Source organism: Phoca vitulina, unplaced genomic scaffold (genome assembly GCF_004348235.1).
Source record: "Phoca vitulina isolate PV1807 unplaced genomic scaffold, GSC_HSeal_1.0 scaffold4, whole genome shotgun sequence".
Lineage (NCBI taxonomy): Eukaryota > Metazoa > Chordata > Mammalia > Carnivora > Phocidae > Phoca > Phoca vitulina.
Window position 1 is genome coordinate 67,531,478 of NW_022589707.1, and position 21,408 is coordinate 67,552,885.

Genomic DNA, 21,408 nt, shown 5'->3' on the forward strand with positions numbered 1-21,408 from the left:
TGTCATATTCCTAAGGAGACAACAGCACAGCAGAGAAAGTAAAAGTGAGTTATTTTCAAATAGAAGTGGCTTACCCAGTGTCTCCCATTATGCATCCAGACCATGTGTCCTCACATCTACACTCACCTAAGAGAAAATGAATACAAATGCCTTTTTATAAAGTGAAAACAGGTGCATTAGAGTAGTTTTTAAAGGTATATCTTCACTTTATTCCTTAAATACCCTTAAGAAGTAATACCTGCTTTCTAAGTTTCCTTATATTTGAAGATTTGCATGCAATTCATAATAACAAAAATCTACTTTGACCATATCAAGATTATATAATTTTTACTAAATTAAAACCTTGATACTTTAACAAGTGGCCTTATTTTTAAAGCACTCATTAAAATGCTTTAAAATGGCTTAACAATCTAATACCAGTGAAATAGCATCACTATAGGATTCTGGTTTCACAGTCCCTTATGGGAATTCTTACAATTTCTTGTCCAGTTTTAAAACCTCTGCACCAAAGCTGCTGATAGAAGGCAGTACAGTATATTGTTTCAGCAGAAAGGCTTAAACTACCTGGGTTCAAAACCTGGACTTGCCACTTACTATATGAGTAATCTTGGAGACGTTACCCTTTTAACATCCAGTCACCTTATTCTGTAAAATGGGGCTAATTGCAGGATTATCTTGAGTATTAAATGAGTATCTAGATGTAGATAATACTGGCATTCAATTATCTGTCTTTTAATGGGCACTTCATAAATGGTAATAGTTATTATTAATATAAACAATCATTTATATTTGTTATTAAAATAATAAGATAAATATGATTCTAATCAACTTACTCCAAATACATGACGTTTGACTATTCCTGGTGAATTAACTTTACCTACTTGGGAAAATGTATTCTTCCTAGATGCTAGTCCCAGCATAGTTTACCAGAGCCCTTTAGCAGGCAAACTCTCCTCTATGGCCATACTAAGAGATGTTTTAAATAAACCATAATAAAACAGTATACCTTGAACCTACATGCCTAGGATTCTCTACAAGACCATTTAAAATTACCAAACTGAGGTTATTTTGTCCTTTTTTAAATTCAACAATGAATTTATCATCACATAGCTTTAAATGTTAATTACACATGGAGACATCTTCACCTACAGGGCAAACATTATCTTGTATAACTTTTGAAGAAAATATTATATGCCCCAGCTGTTTATCTTATACCATCACCCAAACTCATTTGATCAAGGAACTGAATTTAAAATCTCATTCTCCAAAATATTTATAGAGAGTCTACTTTAAATACAACTAAACCACAAGGGTGAACTTACCACTTGCTAACTTTCTTTTGTCTGAGATAATACCAATATTATGGGCTAATGACTGGGCGAGAGTAACTGCCATTAAATCAGTTTTCCCAAACTGAAAAACAAGAGCAAAAACAAAATACATGTAAATGGGAATTATTTTTTATTTAAGATGGACCAGAGAAAAATGACACAATATAATTGGAAATAAGTAATTTCTAAGCCTCTTATTTAGTAGAGGTTAAACATACAGTAGCTAAAGCTGAACGATGGAGCATTTGAGAAAAAAGCTGTAAGAAATAAACCTATGTTTGATTCAATCTGATAGGGAAGACTAGAAGCCAGGGAATCACCACCTTTTGGGTTTAGAAAATTAAGTCTAATTCTGAGTCCAAATTTCACTAGTGACATTTCTGAAAAACTTAATACTTGTATACACATAAGTCAGTCTTTTAGAAAATAATAGAAGTAAATGTGTAAATTATTTGGAACTTGTTCATTTTTGTGTGTCTACTTGCATGCCCCAAACTTCCCCAAATTAAATAGAATGTGGCTTCAGAAAACAAATGGTATGAGTAACAGGAAGTGGTAATGATCTGTGGGCAAAAGAAACTTGAGACCTAAAGATACTTTTTTCAATATGTTGATTCAGGTATTTTTCTTTTAGATCACTTCCATCAGACTTAGTGCCTTAGGGGTAAAAGAAACTCTTCGGAAAACTTAGTCTATTTTTTCCTCCAAAACTTTGCCAAATATTGAAGAAGGAAGAATATTTCCAATTGGGTTGTTAGGTAGTAAGCCAATGCTTCAAGAATTACTCAGTTCTTCAGGAAATCAGCCAAAGCATAGACAGGGCCTTATTTTCAATAAAGATAAAAGTAAAGATTTTATCTATATAATTTGTAAATAGCTAAATTTGGAGATTATTCTAAGTAGAACATGAACAGAATTATCAAATATTATCTTCCATTATTTTCCTATTCTCTGTCCTCCGGTCATTTATAGCAACCATATTGGTTGTGAATAAAACAACCTAACATCTAGAGAATGAGGAATATGAGAAATTATCTCTTAAATATTAGGAAAACATTTTCAGCCATCATGCCACTTTGTACTGTACAGATGTTCACACCTACTTCATTCACGCCTCCTCCTTTCAGCAACGAGCAAATCCCACCAATATAAGCTGCCCCGCTCCGGCTACTCTCAAATTGACTTCCCCTTTTAGAAAAGGAAATGAAAAATGCTTACTGTTCAAAGTTCCAAGTATCACTGCACCTTTCATTATTAATTTACCACACTTACGTTCTCAATGCAAATACATTCCTATACTGTATATTCCTGAGGTAAGGGAGGAATGTGAATATTATTTACACACATAACCAAAGAGTTTCTGAGGGATGTTTCCCCACATGAGCAATAATACCTTCAACAGAACTATACCTGTTTTGAAAAAATCACTAATACGGTATACTCTGAGGAGGATACAAAATCACCTCTGTGGTATTTCTGACCAAAATGTCTAACTTGAATCTCTCAGTGGGAAAACATCAGACCTGCCCACAATGCGGAACATTCTATAAAATAACTGACCTACACTCTTCAAAAATGTTAAACCCAAAATAAACAAAGAAAGGCTGAGGAAATCTCCCAAATTAAAGGAGACTAAAGAGACAGGACAATTAAATGCGATGCATGACCTTGTGTTGGGTCCTGAATGGGGGAGGGAATTAGCTATCAAAGACATTGTCCAGACAATTGGAGAAGCCTGAATATAGGTTACTTAAAAGTATTGTATCACTGTTAAATTTTCTAGTTTTAATAATTTAATTTAATAAAAATTTTAATAAAATTTAATAAATTTAACAAAATTTTAATTAATAAAAATTCAATAATTTACTATGGTGATATAAGAGAATGTCTTTATCTTTAGGGAATATACATGTATTTAGTAGTGAAGGCCCAGTAAGTATCTCCAACTTGCTCTCAAATGGTTCAGGAAAAAAAAAAATTGATAGATAAATGGATGAAAGGAAAAAGGAAGGGAGGGAGGGAGAAAGGGAAGAAGGAAAGAAGGAAGAAAATCATAAACAAATGGGGCAAAATGTAAATAATTAATGAATCTGGGTAAAGAGCATATATTTCCTTGTAGTATTCCTGCAAAGTTTCTATAAATTTGAAATTGTGTAAAATATAAAAGTTACCCAAAAATATACTCTTTTACTTCCATTTATAACTTCCTTCAACAGATCTTACTTTACATAATATGTTTTTTAAATGCTATAATAATATATAGTTTGCTATTATATCAAATATGCATTTACCCCCCCAAAAAAACCATGAAAGTGAGAAAAAATTAAAAGTAAACTCCAGAAATACTAAGGTCTTACCTTAGGACCAAAGGAAAGGTGACATTAACATTTAAAATATAGAAACTTTAAAGAATATAATTAATCTGTCACGAATATTCTTTATGAGTATTAACAGTACTTTTACTCAATAAATGCTCTGATTAAATCTCTTGAAAATTAAATAAAAATATACATGCAATAATAAAATAACTCAAAACTAAACCTCTTATACTTTCATGACAGCTTCAAACAATCTATACTTTAAAACTTCTTCCAAATGTATCTGCCATGTCAAATCCTAATTGCATTATACTGGAGAAAGGCTAAATTTTGCCAGATTCCTATCCCAAATGTCACAAGTAATACAGAATTCAACAGGGACCAAAAAAAGTAATAAATCGTAAGTTACGTACGAAAAAAGGTGAACTGCATCACTCTTCTCTTTGATAAAATCCCTCCTGTATTTCATAAACTCACGTAGAGTGATCAATGGATTTTCAGATATGGCGAACTTGTTGTCAGCTGCCCAGGTTTCCATAGCAACCAATACTATCCTTGTCTTCAGTTGGTCTTTATATATCTGGCATATTAACAAAAGGAATACACTAGCTATTGTGGTAAAAGAAAATGATTTATGAACAGGATTATAAAGCTCCTCTTATGAAAACTCTTTGAGTTCTAGTTAAATGTAAAAAACTATTGTCTTTAAGGGAGATCATTATTTTTCTAATTCACATGCATTTTCCTTGAGTAACAGAGAGTCAAACTGTTCACAACTAATACCCAAAGAACAGAGGACTAATTAGAAATAAAAGATCACTTTTTGACAAATATTTGCACCCTTTTTCAAGGATCTCCCTGAGTCTCTTTTCTGGCACCCTGGAGAAAGAATTCATGCATCTTTGGGTTTCCCAAGAGAAGAATGGAACAACGAAGACTCCCCTAGGATATAATTTCTATATAACCTAACTGGTCCCAATTAAACTCGTGGAGAAGGTACCCACATTGCCTCGTCAGGCAGAAAGGAAATATAGTAGGATTGCTAGTGCCTCATTCACACACAACCAGGCGCTCTCTTGAAAACAGCACAACCACCTCTTTCTCCAATGCTGGAAGTACACAATGAGTATCTTCGTTAAGGATTAGGACTCAACTTTTTATTTTTCAATGTGAAAAATATAAGGAGAAATTTCAAGCATCAATCCATGGGTAACTTTGACCACCTCCTTTTATATCTTCCCAGCCAGAGATCAAAATCAATAAAGTCCACTGCAAGGTTACTAGGGACTTACGTATGGGACACCTTGCCTAAAGTGCAATTCAGAGCACCGAAACTATAAGAACCATATCATCCATTCTGTTAGCAATCAGGAGATGAAATTCCTCTATGGCAATATTGAATCAAGTTGATACTTACTAAATCTGCCATGTTCACCACAGATTTCGCATATGTATTGGTATGTACAACTGAAAGCCGATGTTTTTTAAACTGAAAACAAAACAAAACAAAAAAAGTGAAGGGCTTCCAAATAATCACCTCAGCAGAGAAAACATAGTGTAACTGAAATACCTCTATGGCTTTCTGTAAAAAAATTATAAGAGCTGAGAACTAGTTCTTTATATGCTGTGTAGTCTGAGGAAAGGTTCTTAAGAATTTGAGGCCTCAGTTTACTTAACTGCCAGAGGAAGTAAAAAATACCTATTCCATCCATTTCACAAGTTTACTTTTAACACAGAATTGTTATTCAAAATGATAAAACGTAGGAAAGTTGTCTATGCATTGCAAGACATACAAATATAAGTAAGGCGGATAGCCAGAAAAAGTGTATGTGAATAGTGTGAAATATCACCACGAAATAGCATGTAAAACCTGATTTCTGGCTTCCCTTAAAATTAGCATCCCTCACGGTGATAACTAGCAAGTACTGAGAGGCAGCCACTCCCATTAGACAGGCCATGTATCTTTTCTTTTGCCACGGCCTCACCCCTCCCTATTGTTTCACATCTGGCTTACTTCATTTGTGCTACCTGCCTACAGACCTCTGCAGGCATCTGAATGTGCACTATCCTAAAAAGTCGAAATAGTATGTTCTTACAACTTATTCTGATCATGTAAAAATCTCAGGAAACAGTAACATTCACTGACTTCCAAGAGGTTAGAAAGATAAAACTTAGTTCTAGCCTGAACAAAGAAGAACTCAATCTGGATTTTTTTATTATTATTATTATTATTATTGGCAACAATAAGTGATCGATGTTTGTTTAATCATATGCAAACAAATGACACATTTTCCCTCAAATAAATCACTCAAAGTAAATTAAAATGTACTTATCCCTGAAATTAAGTAAAATTCAGCAATGTGCATCATGGAACATGTTTAGTTTAAAACTGAGGTTACATAGAGCAGTTAACATTACAACTCACTGCTGTGCTGTAAATGTAAGCTACTTCCTGCAACATGCCCATGCACTGAATATACACACTCTGGGTCAAAATAAATGACTCAGCAAGAAGGAAGTTTTGCCAGATTCCTATCCTAAAGTCTTCACTGCTTGCCTATATATAAACATTTCCATATGGTTTGTTGCATAGCAGGCCAGAAATTGAAAAACTGCTTTTCTTTTATCAGGATAAAGCTGTATGCTGCAAACTAAAGTGTCCCATTACTGGTGCCTCACTGATTTCTTCAAAATACAAATATTCATTAAGCAAATCCGAAGGGCTGACTAACTCTAAGTCAAAGAAGTATTTCTGGAATGTCACAAAATACTGCTAGTTACTTCCACCTAACAATGTTTCCAATTTAGAGGTTGTTACTCGCTAACAAAATACATTTGGCTACATACACAAATCTCTTTTCCAAGTTACAATTTTCTGGGTTTCTTGTTTCTTCTAAACATATTTCTGTATCCACCAGTTTTACCCCTTGGCACACACAAGTTCAAACGACAAAAAATTTAGCACATCCTACCATTAGATGATCGTTGACAATCATCAGCTCAATATATTTGGTCTCCTCCTCTATGTTACGAGGATGTCGACGAAGCTGCAATATGGTAAAGGAAATAGCACCTACATAAGCCCCCTGAACTTGGCTGTGGAAAACTAAAAAATATGTTACATATTATGTTGCATATTATACTGTACCCTTTTTCCAAACACTTCTGATTTCCACACTCACAGCCCCTGGCAACCACTTTTCTACTGTTTTGTGAGTTTGATTTTTTTTTTTTTTTTTTTTTTGGTTCCACATATAAGTGATACCTTGCAGTATTTATCTTTTTCTGTCTGGTTTATTTCATTTAGCATAATGCCTTCCAGGTTCATCCATGTTGTCACAAATGATAGGATTTTCTTCTTTTTCAAGGCTGGATGAAACTCCACTATATATATACACACCACATTTTCTTGATCCAGTCATTCGTTGATGGACACCAACATTGATAACACTGTATTATATAATTGAAATTTGCTGACATAACTTAAATGTTTTCACCAAGGGAAAAAAAAAGGTAAATATGTGAGGTGATGGATGTATTAATTAACTCAATGGGGGGGTTCCTTTCTCTCTCTCTCTCTCTCCTCTCTCTCTCTCCTCTCTCTCTCTCTATATATAATCATCCTATTGTATACTTCAAGTATCTTAACAATTTTGTCAATTAATTATACTACAATAAGGCTGAAAAAAGTGTTTTTAATTAAAAAAACTAAAACATATGAGAGAAATAAACATTTCCACTTTTATTCCTTCAGAATTTTTTTTCATTTTTGTCAATTTTACTCAATTTTTGAACAGGTAATAAATTCATATGATTCAAAGATTAACTAAAGAACTATAAAGAGGTTCAAGATCAAAGTCTTCCTCTCACTTCTGTTCCCCATCTACCTAGTTGCTAACCTTTCTCCCCACAATGGGTATAGCACAGTTACTGGTTTCTTCCAGAAATATTTATGCATATAAAATCAAACATAACATATATTTTATTTAGTACTTCTATTTATTTCACTAGCTTTTGCATCAGGCAAAATCAGGTTATTTTCACTTACCAGTATATCTTGGAGATTGTAACACATGAAGTGCATTCTTTCTGGTTGAATTTAAGCTTCTGAGGATCTCTGAGAGGATACAGGGGTGTCTAGGGGACACTTTTATTCTCTAATCTCCAGATCTGGGATTGAGAATGCCCTTTCTTCCTCTGGTACAGTTCAAGGGATCCCCCAAATGATGTAAGAGTTTTATTAAGATAGTTTTGAGAGCTTCCAGGCAGTTTTGGTTTATCTATTACAGCTATGTTATATCTATCTGTTCAACAACGAATTTTCTCCACCTTCAAAATCATGATCAGTGGATGCTACTGGTAGGAGAAACTAAGGCAGCCATATGCCTTGGTTCCCTGCAGTTCATCTATAACACAGTCTTTAACAAGAGCTGTAAAATTAACTTTTTCCATTATGCCATGCTTATCATATGATCTCACTTGTATGTGGAATTTAAGAAACAAAACAGAGGATCATAGGGGAAGGGAGGGAAAAATTAAACAAGAGGAAATCAGAGAGGGAGACAAACCATAAGAGACTCTTATCATAGGAAACAAACTGAGGGTTGCTGGAGGGGAGGGAGTTGGGGGATGGGGTGACGGGGTGATGGACATTAAGGAGGGCACGTGATGTAATGAGCACTGGGTATTATATAAGACTGCTGAATCACTGACCTCTACCTCTGAAACCAATAATACATTATATGTTAATTAATTGAACTTAATTTAAAAAAATAAAAAATTTGAGGAAAAAATAAAATTATCCTATTCTCTGATCTCATAATTCATGAAAAATAAACACTATTTCAAATTAAATCTTGTTGGCAATCTTCATTTACTTAACTGGGCCTCAATATATACATATATTCACAAAATACATAAAGCTCCTGGTAGCAATTCATGGAACCCAAAGCCTTCTGAGAGGCAGTGTATAAAGCATATATGGTTATAAGCACTTCTCTGAGACCAGACTTTCTAAGTCAGAATCTGAACTCCACCACTGGGTAACTCACTATTACCCTGGGCAAGGCTCTTAAGCTTCTTATGCTTCAATGTCCTTAGCAGTAAAATGGGGATAATAATAATACCTTCCTCATAAGATTATAATGAGGATTAAATGAGTTAATACAATTAAAATTTTTAGAACAGAGCCAGGCACAGGTAGCTGTGCTTCAATAAAACAAACAAAAACCAATTATTATTCACATTAGAAATGTGCCTATAGAGTTATTTTATTTCATACTTATTAAACATATTTTATACAGAAGATAACTGGTTTCTTACTAGAAATCTTACTAGAGATCCATTTCTCTCATCCTGTGTTTTTTATGCCAAACACACACACATAATACATGATATCTTAATTCTAATAACCAGGGTTCTGTTGTTTCCTTTTCTTTTTTGAGTACACTGGACACACGACGCTACATTAGTTTCAGGTGCACAACCTGGTGATTCAACTTCATACGTTACTCTGTGCTCACTGCAAGGGTGGCTGCCATTTGTCACCAGACAACACTCTTTTTTTTTTTTTTTTTAAGATTTTATTTATTTATTTGACAGAGAGAGAGAGAGAGACAGCTAGAGAGGGAACACAAGCAGGGGGAGTGGAGGAGGGAGAAGCAGGCTTCCCGCCGAGCAGGGAGCCGGATGCGGGGCTCGATCCCAGGACCCTGGGATCATGACCTGAGCCGAAGGCAGACGCTTAACGACTGAGCCACCCAGGCGCCCCCAGACAACACTCTTAAAATATCACTGACTATTCCCTGTGCTGTGCCCTTTACCCCCATGACTTACTCATTCCCCACCTGGAAGCCTGTGTCTCCCACTGTCCTTCACACATGTTGCCCATCTCTCCACTCACTTCCCTCTGGCAACCACGTTTGTTCTCTATATTTACAGATCTGATTCTGCTTTTTGTTTGTTTATGCATTTTATATATCTTAGACTCCACAAATGAGAGAAATCATATGGAATTTTGATGACTAGAGCTCTTATTCTACCTCAACCATTTCCCAGCTCTACATTTCTGGTCATTTTCACATTTCAAAGACATCATTTTTTTTTTCCCGTGAAAGGGGATTAACAGTACCTACACTTCATGTGGTGTAAAGCAGGATACAAGGACTTAGTATTTTTGCTAAGTCCAAGATCCACTGAACATTCATAAAGTGGACATCCTGAGTTTATATCCCAGACTCCAACGTAGCTCAAGGGTGACAAGAGCATTCTGTGGCTTTAAAACCTGATGGAGTCCCTCTTAAAGGGGTATCTTTATAAGTAGACTCCATGACGTGATACAACATACAACCCAGGCAAGAAAAGAGGTCTATGATAGAAAGAATCGGAGATGCCATAGCTAGGGCCATAATCTGCCTGTATGATGAATAACCATATTATCAACACTATCATGAGTCCTTTTTGAGTCTATGAAACAACATGGCCTCCCTCCACGGCTCCTACAGATCGGTCATCTTACTGTTTACCACACCTTGACAAATGCCTGAACTAAGACTTAACCCTCTTACAGAGACTTAATGTAGAGTTAAACGACTGGCAGTTGCCAAGTGTTTTTATTTTTTATTTTTTTTTATTTTTATTTTTTAAGATTTTATTTATTTATTTGACAGAGAGAGACATAGCGAGAGAGGGAACACAAGCAGGGGGAGTGGGAGAGGGAGAAGCAGGCTTCCGGCAGAGCAGGGAGCCCGATGTGGGACTCGATCCCAGGACCCTGGGATCATGACCTGAGCCGAAGGCAGTCGCTTAACCAACTGAGCCACCCAGGCGCCCAGTTGCCAAGTGTTTTTAAAACATCATGGAATAGGGCGCCTGGGTGGCTCAGATGGTTGAGCATCTGCCTTTGGCTCGGGTCATGATCCCGGGGTCCCGGGATCGAGTCCCGCATCGGGCTCCCTGCTCCTTGGGAGCCTGCTTCTCTCTCTCACTGCCTCTCATGAATAAATAAATAAAATCTTTAAAAAAAAAAAAACCATGGAATATACCTGTGAATACATACCTGCCGTTTACTTCTTTTTGGTCTTGGCTTCAAAATAAATTTTGGTGGAGTGATGTGTACTTGTTGAAATTCTAAAAGGAAATAAAAATAAATGAATTCAGTGCATTTCCCAGGTTTCTTTCAGACAGGGCAAAGTTTTACTATCCCTTCCTCATATAAATTGTATAATTATATTCAATTTAGTTATTAACTATTAGCAATTATTATAGTTATTAATAATTAATATAAAATCATAACTTATAAATGATATAATTATAACTATATGGTTATAAAGTTTATAATGTATGTTACACTTAAAGATAATATAGAACATTAATCAAAAAAATTGTGTTCATATGAATACTAAATAAAATATCATGAATGAATAAAATTTTAAAAATTTATCTCCAAATTTTAATTTATCTCCAAATATTTCTCATATTTTTCCTATAAATACCACCACATTCTTTATCAAGAATCTTCTGAATAGCCAACCTAGCCTTCCAAGACTGACCTTCATTAAAGAATGACACACCAAGTGCTGGTGAAGATGTGAAACAACTGGGTATATCAGATAGTGCTGATGAGAGTGTCAAATGGTATAACCACTTTAAGAAAAAGGTTCAGCAGTTCTCATACAGCCGGAGTTCTCAGAGTGCAATCCAAAAACTAAAGACATCAACATTACCTGGGGACTTGTGGGAAATGCAAACTCTCATAACCCATCCACGATGTACTGAATCAAAAACTCTAGAAACTGGTACAGCCACTATGGAAAACAGTATGGAAGTTCCTCTCAAAAAATTAAAATAGAAATACCATGTGATCCTGCAATCCCACTTCTGGGTATACAGTCAAAGGAATTGAAATCAGGATCTCAAAGACATACCTGTGCTCCCATGTTCACTGCAGCATGATTCACAATAGCCAAGATACAGAAACAACCTCAATATTCATCAGTGGATGAATGGATAAAGAAAATGTGGTATGAATATGCAATAAAGTATTATTTGGCCTTAAAAAAAAAAAAGAAATCTTTCCATTTGTGACAACACGGATGAACCTGGAGGACATTACACTAAGTGAAACTAGCCAGACACAAAAGGACAAATACTACATGATACCACTTATATGAGGAATCTGAAATAGTCAAACTCCTAGGAGCAGAAAGTGGAATGATAGTTGCCAGGAGCTGAGAAAAGGGGGAAGCAGGGAGGTATTAGTTGAAAGGCACCAAGTTTCAGTTGTACAAGATGAATAAGTCCTAAAGATCTACTGTACAGCAGAGTGGCCAGAATTAATAATACTATATTGCATATATAAATTTTGTTAACAGTGTAGATCTTACATTGTATTCTTTTCACTACTACTACTAATACTACAATAACAATAATAAAGACAGTGGAAAGAAACTTTTGGAGTTAATGGGTATGCTTATGGCATAGATTATGGTGATGACTTCATGGATGTACATTTATCTCCAAACTCGTCAAGTTGTATACATTAATTACGTACAGCTTTTCTCTAGTGTCAATCATATCTCAATTAAGGGGCTTGAAAAAGCCCGCCAGACATGGAGCCAGCAGCCTGTGATTCTCTGATACACTCTGCAGTTTGAGAAACACTATTATACAGTCAAACACACACCTACCTTAAGACCCGGTATTTCCACTGCCAGGTATTCGACAGAAGAAATGTAAACACGTGTCCACAAAACAGATTTTTATAAGAAGGTTTAGAGTCCTTTTATTCGTAACAGCCAAAAACTGGCAACAACCCAAATGTCCATCAACAGAATGGATAAAAGACTGTGGTAACTTTAAACAGCAGAACATACTCAGTAATTACAAAGAACGAACTGTTGCTAACCTCTGACAACATTAATCTCCTAGGCACATGCTAAGCAAAAGAAGCTGAACACATGTGTGATTCCATTTGCATGAAGATCTAAAACAGGCTAACCTAAAAGTCAGAAAAGGGATTGCAGAAGTGTGTGGTGCTGACTGGGAAGAGGCACGAAGGAAGGCACCAGGATGATGGGAATGTGCCAAATCTCACCAAGGGAGTGCACGTGTGCCAAATCATCCAATGGTATACAAGATTTATATATTTCCTGGTAGGAATTTTAAAAACAGCCTGTGCTAAGGGGTCTGTAGGAAATAAATAAACTTCTCTCCAATGTTTTCTTAGGGGCACTAATCCTAAGAGACGTGTCATATAAAACAAAAGGTTCCACAAGTTAAACAAGTTTGGGGAACATCTGATCATATTCTATCTCTAGGAAATACATAATGCATAGCAAGACAAAGGTCTTGATAATCCAGGACCCAGGAAAACTTTATTAAATCTAAAATAAAAAAGCTTACTCTTGAGCTTATTTCACAAGAAATTTTTTTCTAATTTATCATAAATCCAAGCATCTAGAAAGACAAATAACACCCTTAAAACTGACAGCGCCAACTTCTGGTAAGAAAAGAAAACCAGAAACTAACTGAAACAGACCTGAGTTTTGGAAGAAGATGTTGAATGCCAAGTCATCTTTAAAGTTTCTGTGGGAGAGTAACCCTGAACAAAGTTTTTTTAAAAATTGTATGATTAGGGGCGCCTGGCTGGCTCAGTCGGTAGAGCATGCAACTCTTGATCTCAGTGTTGTAGGTTCAAGCCCCACGATGAGTATAGAGATTACTTTAAAACAAAATCTTAAAAAAAAAAAAAAAAAAAAGAATCCACTATGATGGAAAATATTTCATTCTAAAAAACAAGTTGTACAATTGGATTACATTAAAGTCCTTATGGGGATCCTTATTTATTACTTTAAATATTAATTAATGTCCATTGCTTCCAATAAGACCTATTAGATTGTAGCTTTATACTCAGGCAGCTAGTCATGATTTACTTTCCTCCCATAATAGGGATTGTAAAAAGTTTCATAAGGTAACTGAAGGAACAGCCTAAAGTGTCTGTGTAAAGTAAGAGCATCTATATGCTTATTTGCAGATTTTTCAAAATAGTGAGTTCTGTAAAACAGGATCCTCTATCCCTTTTGCAGCAGGAGAGAAGAACTGCAGAAGATCAAGGAGTTACAAATCTACTTTAGAGAAGGGACCTTAGCAAACACTCATTTCATTTTCCAATGAGGAAACAATGTAAATTTTCTTTCTTAAGTTTTTATTTAGGTAATCTCTACACCCAATGTGGGGCTTGAACTCATGACCCCGAGATTAAGAGTCACATGCTCTTCTGGGGTGCCTGGGTGGCTCAGTCAGTTAAGTGTCTGCCTCCAGCTCAGGTCATGATCCCAGGGTCCTGGGATCAAGTCCCGCATCGGGCTCCCTGCTCCACAGGAAGCCTGCTTCTCCCTCTCCCACTCCCCCTGCTTGTGTTCCCTCTCTCGCTGTGTCTCTCTCTGTCAAATAAATAAATCTTTAAAAAAAAAAAAAAAAAGAGTCACATGCTCTTCCAACTGAGCCAGCCAGGCACCCCAACAATGTAAACATTTGAGTGGTTTCCCTAAGCAGTAGTTTATAAGGATGTGCTCTCGGTCGGATGATTCTACCATTTCCCCTGCACCTCTCTCCAAGCACACATTCTCACACTGGCACAATCCACACCCTGCTCAGTCCCAGACTAGCTGTCGGACCCTGGAAAAGACAGGCTGGCTGAGCCTATTTCTTCATCTACAAAATGTGAATAATTATATCAATCTCACAGAGCCATAGCGAAGATAAAAATGAGATTAAAAATCAGAATGTACTATAGCCATGGTCAGGGCTCACTGAGTAGGAAAGGAAGCTTCTCCACATTAGACATTCTGAGTGTGTTCTACCTTCAGTAGGAGAAAACCGGTAAGTCCTACAGAGCCAAAGACCAATGCACTCCATACAATCACCGCTCCACTAACGAGCAAAGTGTAAGTACACTGCCCTACTTGTCATGTGAAGATTTGGAAGCAACTCAAACTGACACCTATAAACAAATGTAAACAAACACACATGAGAAGCAAAGACTAATTTCACAAAAAGGCACATAATAATAAAAAGCATTAGGGGCACCTGGGTGGCGCAGCTGGTTAACGGTCTGACTCTTGGCGTCAGCTCAGGTCAAAATCTCAGGGTTGTGAGATCGAGCCCTGTGTCAGGCTCCATGTTCATTGGGGAGTCTGCTTGAGATTCTGTCTCTCCCTCCCCTTCTGCCCCTCCCCCTCTCTAAAATAAATAAATAGATCTTTTTTAAAAAATAATAATAAGTGTTAATCTATAATCGTTCTTTCTTAAAATGGTGAGGCAAAAAGAGATGAGGAAAACAAATAGGAAAATGATTACAAGTTCATCCCTATGTTAACAGAATCAGTATCTCACTGAAAGTGAAGTTTTCTATATTTTGTCTATGCAGACCAATTTTTGCTCTAACATTATTTCTCCACTCAGAAATACCTTGCTCTTTTTCTAATTTTAAAAAGTCTTCTTCAATGTGCTCAAGCTGTATCTTTCCAAACTCATCCACTACAAACATGAAGTCAGTTTACATTTTATTCTCCCTCCTGATGTCCTTGACTTGATGTCCCTTTCTCTCTAAAATTGTTATGAGCGGTCATGAGCTAAGGGTATTCCACATATAGATTAGCTCTAAAGCATTCAAATGAATTATTAAAGTTGACTTTTTTTTCAAAGTCATAATATGAATATCATACCAGATGGAAGATCATCCAAGGGAAATTCAAACAGTCTGGACTTGTAAACTGAATGAAAATGGAAATCCTCCTGAAAGAACACAAATAACCAAGATTAAGCACATGCAACCAGTTATCTCCAGTCTTAGGCAATGAGAGCTGAAGAAGCTGAGACTCCTAAAATAACCACAGCTTGACTACGCACTCTCCTGGATTTGAAAAGGCAATGGGTCAGGGCGCCTGGGTGGCTCAGTCGGTTAAGCGGCTGCCTTCGGCTCAGGTCATGATCCTGGGGTCCTGGGATCGAGCCCCACGCCCAGCTCCCTGCTCAGCAGAGAGCCTGTTTCTCCCTCTCCCTCTGCCTGCCACTCTGCCTACTTGTGCTCTCTCTCTCTCTGTCAAATAAATAAATAAAATCTTAAAAAAAAAAAAAAAGAAAAAGAAAAGGCAATGGGCCACCGCACAACCCTCTCCTGCTCCCAGATTCCCCCAGCACCAGAGAGCTCTCCTATTAGAAACAAAATGCCTCTGCAGACAGAGAAGCCAAAGCCTGTAGTAATGGAAAATAAATGAATGAACCTATTTCCCCAAGGAGAAGTAAGACATCTGGGAAAATGGGCTAATGCTTTTTATAACTGGTTCCTTTCCATGGATCCCTACACCACTTTTAGAGCCAGATAGTTTTGCCAGGCAAAGATTGCAGAGCTCACACTCGTCTCGTATCGGGGAGTAAGATGACTGGTATAAGTAGATGCCCAAATGGACCTTGCTCCAAAATTCAAATGTCATACAAGTTCTGTGACAAACCAATAGACAAAAAGCCATGTTTCATCTAAGAAAAATTAATGAACATTCAAATAATTATTTCTGGCTCCTTTCAATCAAAAAAAATAGAATGTCATAAACAGTCAAGTTTCATGATATTGTTGTAAAAAACTTCACCTGTCCAAGCAAAGTGATATAAAAGTCAACAGTAAGCATCCAGAAAATACAATACAATACAAATAGCTTCCCCTGGGCACGTGGGTGGCTCAGTCAGTTAAGCGTCTGCCTTTGGCTCAGGTCATGATCCTGGGGTCCTGGGATTGAGCCCCGCATCGGGCTCCCTGCTCAGCGGGAAGCCTGCTTCTCCCTCTCCCACTCCCTTTGTTTGTGTTCCCTCTCTTGCTAGTCTCTCTCTGTCAAATAAATAAAATCTTTAAAAAAATAATAAAATAAAAAAATAAAAACAACAACAACAACAAAAAAGCTAAAAACAAATCACTTCCCTTTATGGGAGGCAAAACAGTGTATATTTTTAGAAATTACTTGCCTAAGTGAACAATGTTGAATACAAGGAAGAATATCTGTGTGCACAGAGCAAGAATGGAGTATATTATGTTTCTCTGCAGTCTACAATATAAACTCAATGCTTTTCTAATTTGTGGAAAATGCATGTTGCAACTAAAAGGAAGGAGAGAATTAAGAAAACTTAGATTTCCCTACATTTCATCAGCACAAGGCCCTACAGACAAAGGGCAACAGAGAAAAATCTGAAATCTAGAAAAGAGAGGTGGAAAATCACATTTCTATTGAGTTGGTCTGTTAGAGACTGAATGTTTGTGTCCCCCCGCAAAACCCATATGTTTAGGCCCTCATTCCCAATGTGACTGTATTTGGACAGGACCTATGAGACGGCAATAAAGGTTAAAATAGGTCTTCAGGGTGGGGTGGGGCTGGTGCCCTTATAAGAAGAGACACCACAGCTCTGTCTCTCTGCTATGTGGGCACACAGCAGGAAGGAGGCCATCACAACCCGAGGACAGTGCCCTCAACACACACAGACCCTGCCGGCACCTGGATCTTGGACTTCCAGTCACCAGAACTGTGCGAAAATAAATTTCTGTTGTTTAAGCCCCCCACTATATTGTTATGACTGCCTGAGCGAACTAAGACAAATCATAGCACAATATAGTGGAGAAAGAACAAAAATGGAGGCTTCAGAACACCTCAGAAAGTATTTCCAATATACAGAGTAAAACACAGACTTAAAAAAAAAAAAACCCACTTGTGATTTTGACTTAGTCAGTATTAATTTTATATATATGGGATATATTTATATTTATTATCCTGACTCTAAAAATAAGAAAATAAAATAGAGACAAAAAGAGGAGGAAAAAAGAAGGGGAAAAGCTCCCAATATCAATTTTTACATTTGCCACAGAAAACAGAAGGAGCACTTACTTGGGAGGTGTCATTTTCTTCTGGTTCAATGAGATAGGTGTGGTTCCCATCATAGAACATCCCGCTGCCAAGGACAAGAAAATAATTACGCATGGCTATCGACTCTTGCCTCAGAACGAGATCATCTTAAAATCAGCCGCTGCCAGAGAACTAATTTTTTTTTTTTTAAAGATTTTATTTATTTATTCATGAGAGACAGAGAGAGAGAGAGAGAGAGAGAGAACGGCAGAGGGAGAAGCAGGCTCCCAAGGAGCAGGGAGCCCGATGCGGGACTCGATCCCAGGACCCTGGGATCATGACCTGAGCCGAAGGCAGATGCTTAACCATCTGAGCCACCCAGGCGCCCTGCCAGAGAACTAATTTACTTCTCAACACTCACTTCCCAGTCCCACCCATCACCACCAGATACACACCACATACCATACATACACAGACACACACACACACTCCACACACGCACACACCACATACAGATTACATACCACACACCATACCACACACATCCCCAAAACTACACCCCACATACGCATAAACACTGCACCATACCATACACATGTGTGCACACACACACACACCACTAAGAGGGAAAGGCCCCTCCCTCTGACTCCCCATAATCATGACCCTTCCCCAAGTTCAGGATTATCATTCTATAATTGTGGTCCATTATCCTCCCTCCAACACATAATTCTAAAACTTTAATATGCAAATAGTCATCTGGAGAGCTTGCAAAAATGTAAAACTTTCAGGGCCTTCCTCAGATTTCTTGGCGAGGGCCCAGGAAGCTGCATTTTAAACAAATCCCAGGCAGTTCTGATGCAGATCGTCAGGGCTCTATCGAGAATTGCCTTCCTACCACACACCTAGAAGATGCTCTCGTCACAAGAGGTGACACATCTCAACAGCTTACCAGGAGCTGAAAACTTTACACTCATTTCATCTTTTCCACAAATGTGTGAAGGAGGTACACTCATACATTTGCCTATACTCGTTTTACAGGGAAGGAAACCAAAGCCCAAAGAAATGAAGTAACTTGCCCAAATTACATAACCGGGAGGAACAGAGACAGGGAGAGAGCGAGCCCAGGCAGATTGGTTCCTGAATTGCCCATCTGCAATTGGCTGCCTCTTCACCCGTTTGCTCATTCAGCGCACACTTAAGCACCTATGATGCACGGCTCTAGGTGCTAGGGATACAGCAGTGGACAAAAGAGACCAATTCTCTGCCCTCATGGTGCTGATGTACATTCTAGGGTGGACAGACCAAAAATATATATATATATCATCAACAACTAAATATATATGAGGTGGTGAAAAATTCTAGGGAGGAAAATAAAGTAGGTTAAGGGCAATAAATGGTACCAGAGGACTGGGTGTAGAGACCAAGGAAAGAAGATTGTTGATTTATATAGAGTTTTAGAGAAAGGCTTTCTAGAGAAGATGGCATTGAACAAAGATCTGAAAGAAGTGAAGAGATGAGCCATAAGGATATCTATGCAAAGACCATGTCAGACTTGAGCCCTAAGTGTGCTCCAGGAACATCAAGGATGCAGAGTGGCTGGAGGAAGGGGATGAGGGGAGGGCCATAAAATGAGATCAGAGGAAGAGTGGGGACCACATGAGGCAGGCCTTCTAGGGGCGGTGGCTTTTACTCTGAGAGACATGTGGAGTCACTGCAGGGGTTTAAGGAGAGGTAAACACAATCACTCTTAAATTTTAAAATAATTGCTCCAACTGCTACGTTACAATAGTCTTTTGGATGGCAAGGATAGAAATGGAGAAGTTATCTCGGTAATCCAGGTGAAAAAAGAGAGTAACCGCCTAGATCACCGTGGTATTGGTGGAGATGATGAGAACTGGTCGAATTCTGGATACTTTTCAGAAGTAGAACTAACCAAGAGGATTTATTGGCAGATTTGAAATGGAGTATGCAAGAAAGAGTCATGTCAGTGAAGACTCCAAGGTTTTGACCTGAGCAACTGGTGAGAGAGAAGTCCCAGTTAATAAAATGGGAAAAGCAGCAGGAAGGACAGAATGGGCTAGGCACATGGAAGCAGGATGCAGGGAGGGGGCATAAATCTGGAGTTGGGTTTTGATCTCTTAGGCTGGAGATGACTATCAGCCAACTGAGGAATCCTCTGGAGGGCATTTTAATCTACATATGGCTTCAGCTCCACCCAGAGAGATCCCAATGAGCCACTCCTTTTAAAGAACACGGTTCTTCTACTGAGATCAAGCCCCTTGTGATGCTAAAGAAATGTGTCTTATCATTCAGGCATTTGAGGGGGGACAAGGTGGGATCTTCTGGAGTCATTTTTCAGTGTTCTATGGAAATGACTGCCTGAGACCCAAACTGTTACGCATAAAATAGTATTTATCTTTCACTGACGGCTTAGTGAAATCAGTTGATTTCCCTGAGCTATAATTATAATGGCCTCCAGCTCTGCCTCTATCCAAATTCTTTCATTCCTGCTGTAACATCTTCCACATGTCCTCAACTTTCATATACCCTTAGAACGGCTACTCTCACATCTGTAAGATTTTCAACCAAAGTACACTTTTTGAATTTGGACGACACTGCATTTGGAATTTAAAGATAAACAGATGCACTTTGTAAGATATTACTGACAATACATGCCTAAGGAATCAGAGTTGGGGCGAGCCTTTTCAAAACAGTAGACCAAATACAACAGTAGACATTCTCTCTGCCCTGCTAAGAACTGGCCAGACTCATCCAGAAAATTGTACAGTACCATCACCTTTTGCCAAAGTTCACATGGCTATGCTGATTAAGTGGCAAGCAGATCATTTTGTTTAAATAATACAGGGTATTTCCTCTTGCATTAGGTCAGTGTCGAATGTGAAAATCAGTGACTTTTATTGGGTTTAAACATCATGATACACAGTGTAAAGAAAGCAAAATCTGACACCATATGGATCTAGAAGATTCTGGCTCCCTACATGACAATGTGCCGTTAGTAATTCTTTAACTATTAAAAAGTATATGTTTTATTTACTTTGTTTGAGGATTGACACCTTTCTGTTATATTTATATAAATTCCAATAAGTGCAGTGAGTCCACACAGAGCATATATTCGATAAAAACCTGCAGCTAGGAGGACCTACTTATTATAGGCCAATTGAGCTGAAATTTTAAAAGGATGGATCAAAACAAGATTTTGAAAAGAAACAGCCATTCTTACAAATTGCCACAAGAGGGCAATGAACTTACATTTGATTCCATTCTTTTGGGTTCCCATAGTTACAGGATTTTTGTCATAACATCAAACGTACCAAGACCAAAATATTGCCCGTTAGTCCTTTGAATTTGAAAAACAAAATGTGCATTTGCAGGTTCTTTATGGAAAAGACATAGAAATCTGATTATTTTTTCCCTTTATGTTCTTTAACTGAATCCAGTAAATCAAGAAAAATGAAAAATCTCCATATGTACTTGGTAATTTATAAAAGATGAGTCATGGATGAAATAATCTATTTCATATCCAAATCACTGTAATTGAGACAACATAAATTATTTAATATTTAGGTAATATCCTCTAAAATAGTTCTGTCAGGATTTTTGTTCAGAAGGTAAAATCAACATAAGAAGTAATAATTAATAAGTAACAAGAAGAACAAGAGTAAATTTATCCAACACACTCATAAAAGTCTAAGAACACCCAAATATGCTTATATACAATCCTGACAGTGTTCCTAGACACATGGCGCATTTTTCTATTTGTTTCCTTTTGTTTAGTTTTAACTGAAAAGGTTTCTCAAGGCAGAGGTAAATTTTACTTTGTTAAAACAACTGAAGCTGGCTCTGGGTTCTACT

The 21,408-nt window shown here is 37.4% G+C and overlaps 1 protein-coding gene across 12 annotated transcripts in view; it reads right to left on the bottom strand.

The window, feature by feature from the left end:
* ADAM22 (ADAM metallopeptidase domain 22) overlaps window positions 1–21,408 on the bottom strand; it is a 220,734-nt gene that overhangs the window by 58,588 nt on the left and 140,738 nt on the right. For all 12 annotated transcript variants that reach the window (XM_032402232.1, XM_032402235.1, XM_032402231.1 and 9 more), the window contains exons 6-14: window positions 17,578–17,641; window positions 15,376–15,445; window positions 10,707–10,777; window positions 6,622–6,696; window positions 5,067–5,138; window positions 4,063–4,229; window positions 2,435–2,519; window positions 1,323–1,413; window positions 75–126 (exon numbers count right to left, since the gene is read on the bottom strand). In XM_032402232.1, coding sequence (XP_032258123.1) covers window positions 75–126; window positions 1,323–1,413; window positions 2,435–2,519; window positions 4,063–4,229; window positions 5,067–5,138; window positions 6,622–6,696; window positions 10,707–10,777; window positions 15,376–15,445; window positions 17,578–17,641 — 747 coding nt within the window. The remainder of the gene's footprint in view (window positions 1–74; window positions 127–1,322; window positions 1,414–2,434; window positions 2,520–4,062; window positions 4,230–5,066; window positions 5,139–6,621; window positions 6,697–10,706; window positions 10,778–15,375; window positions 15,446–17,577; window positions 17,642–21,408) is intronic.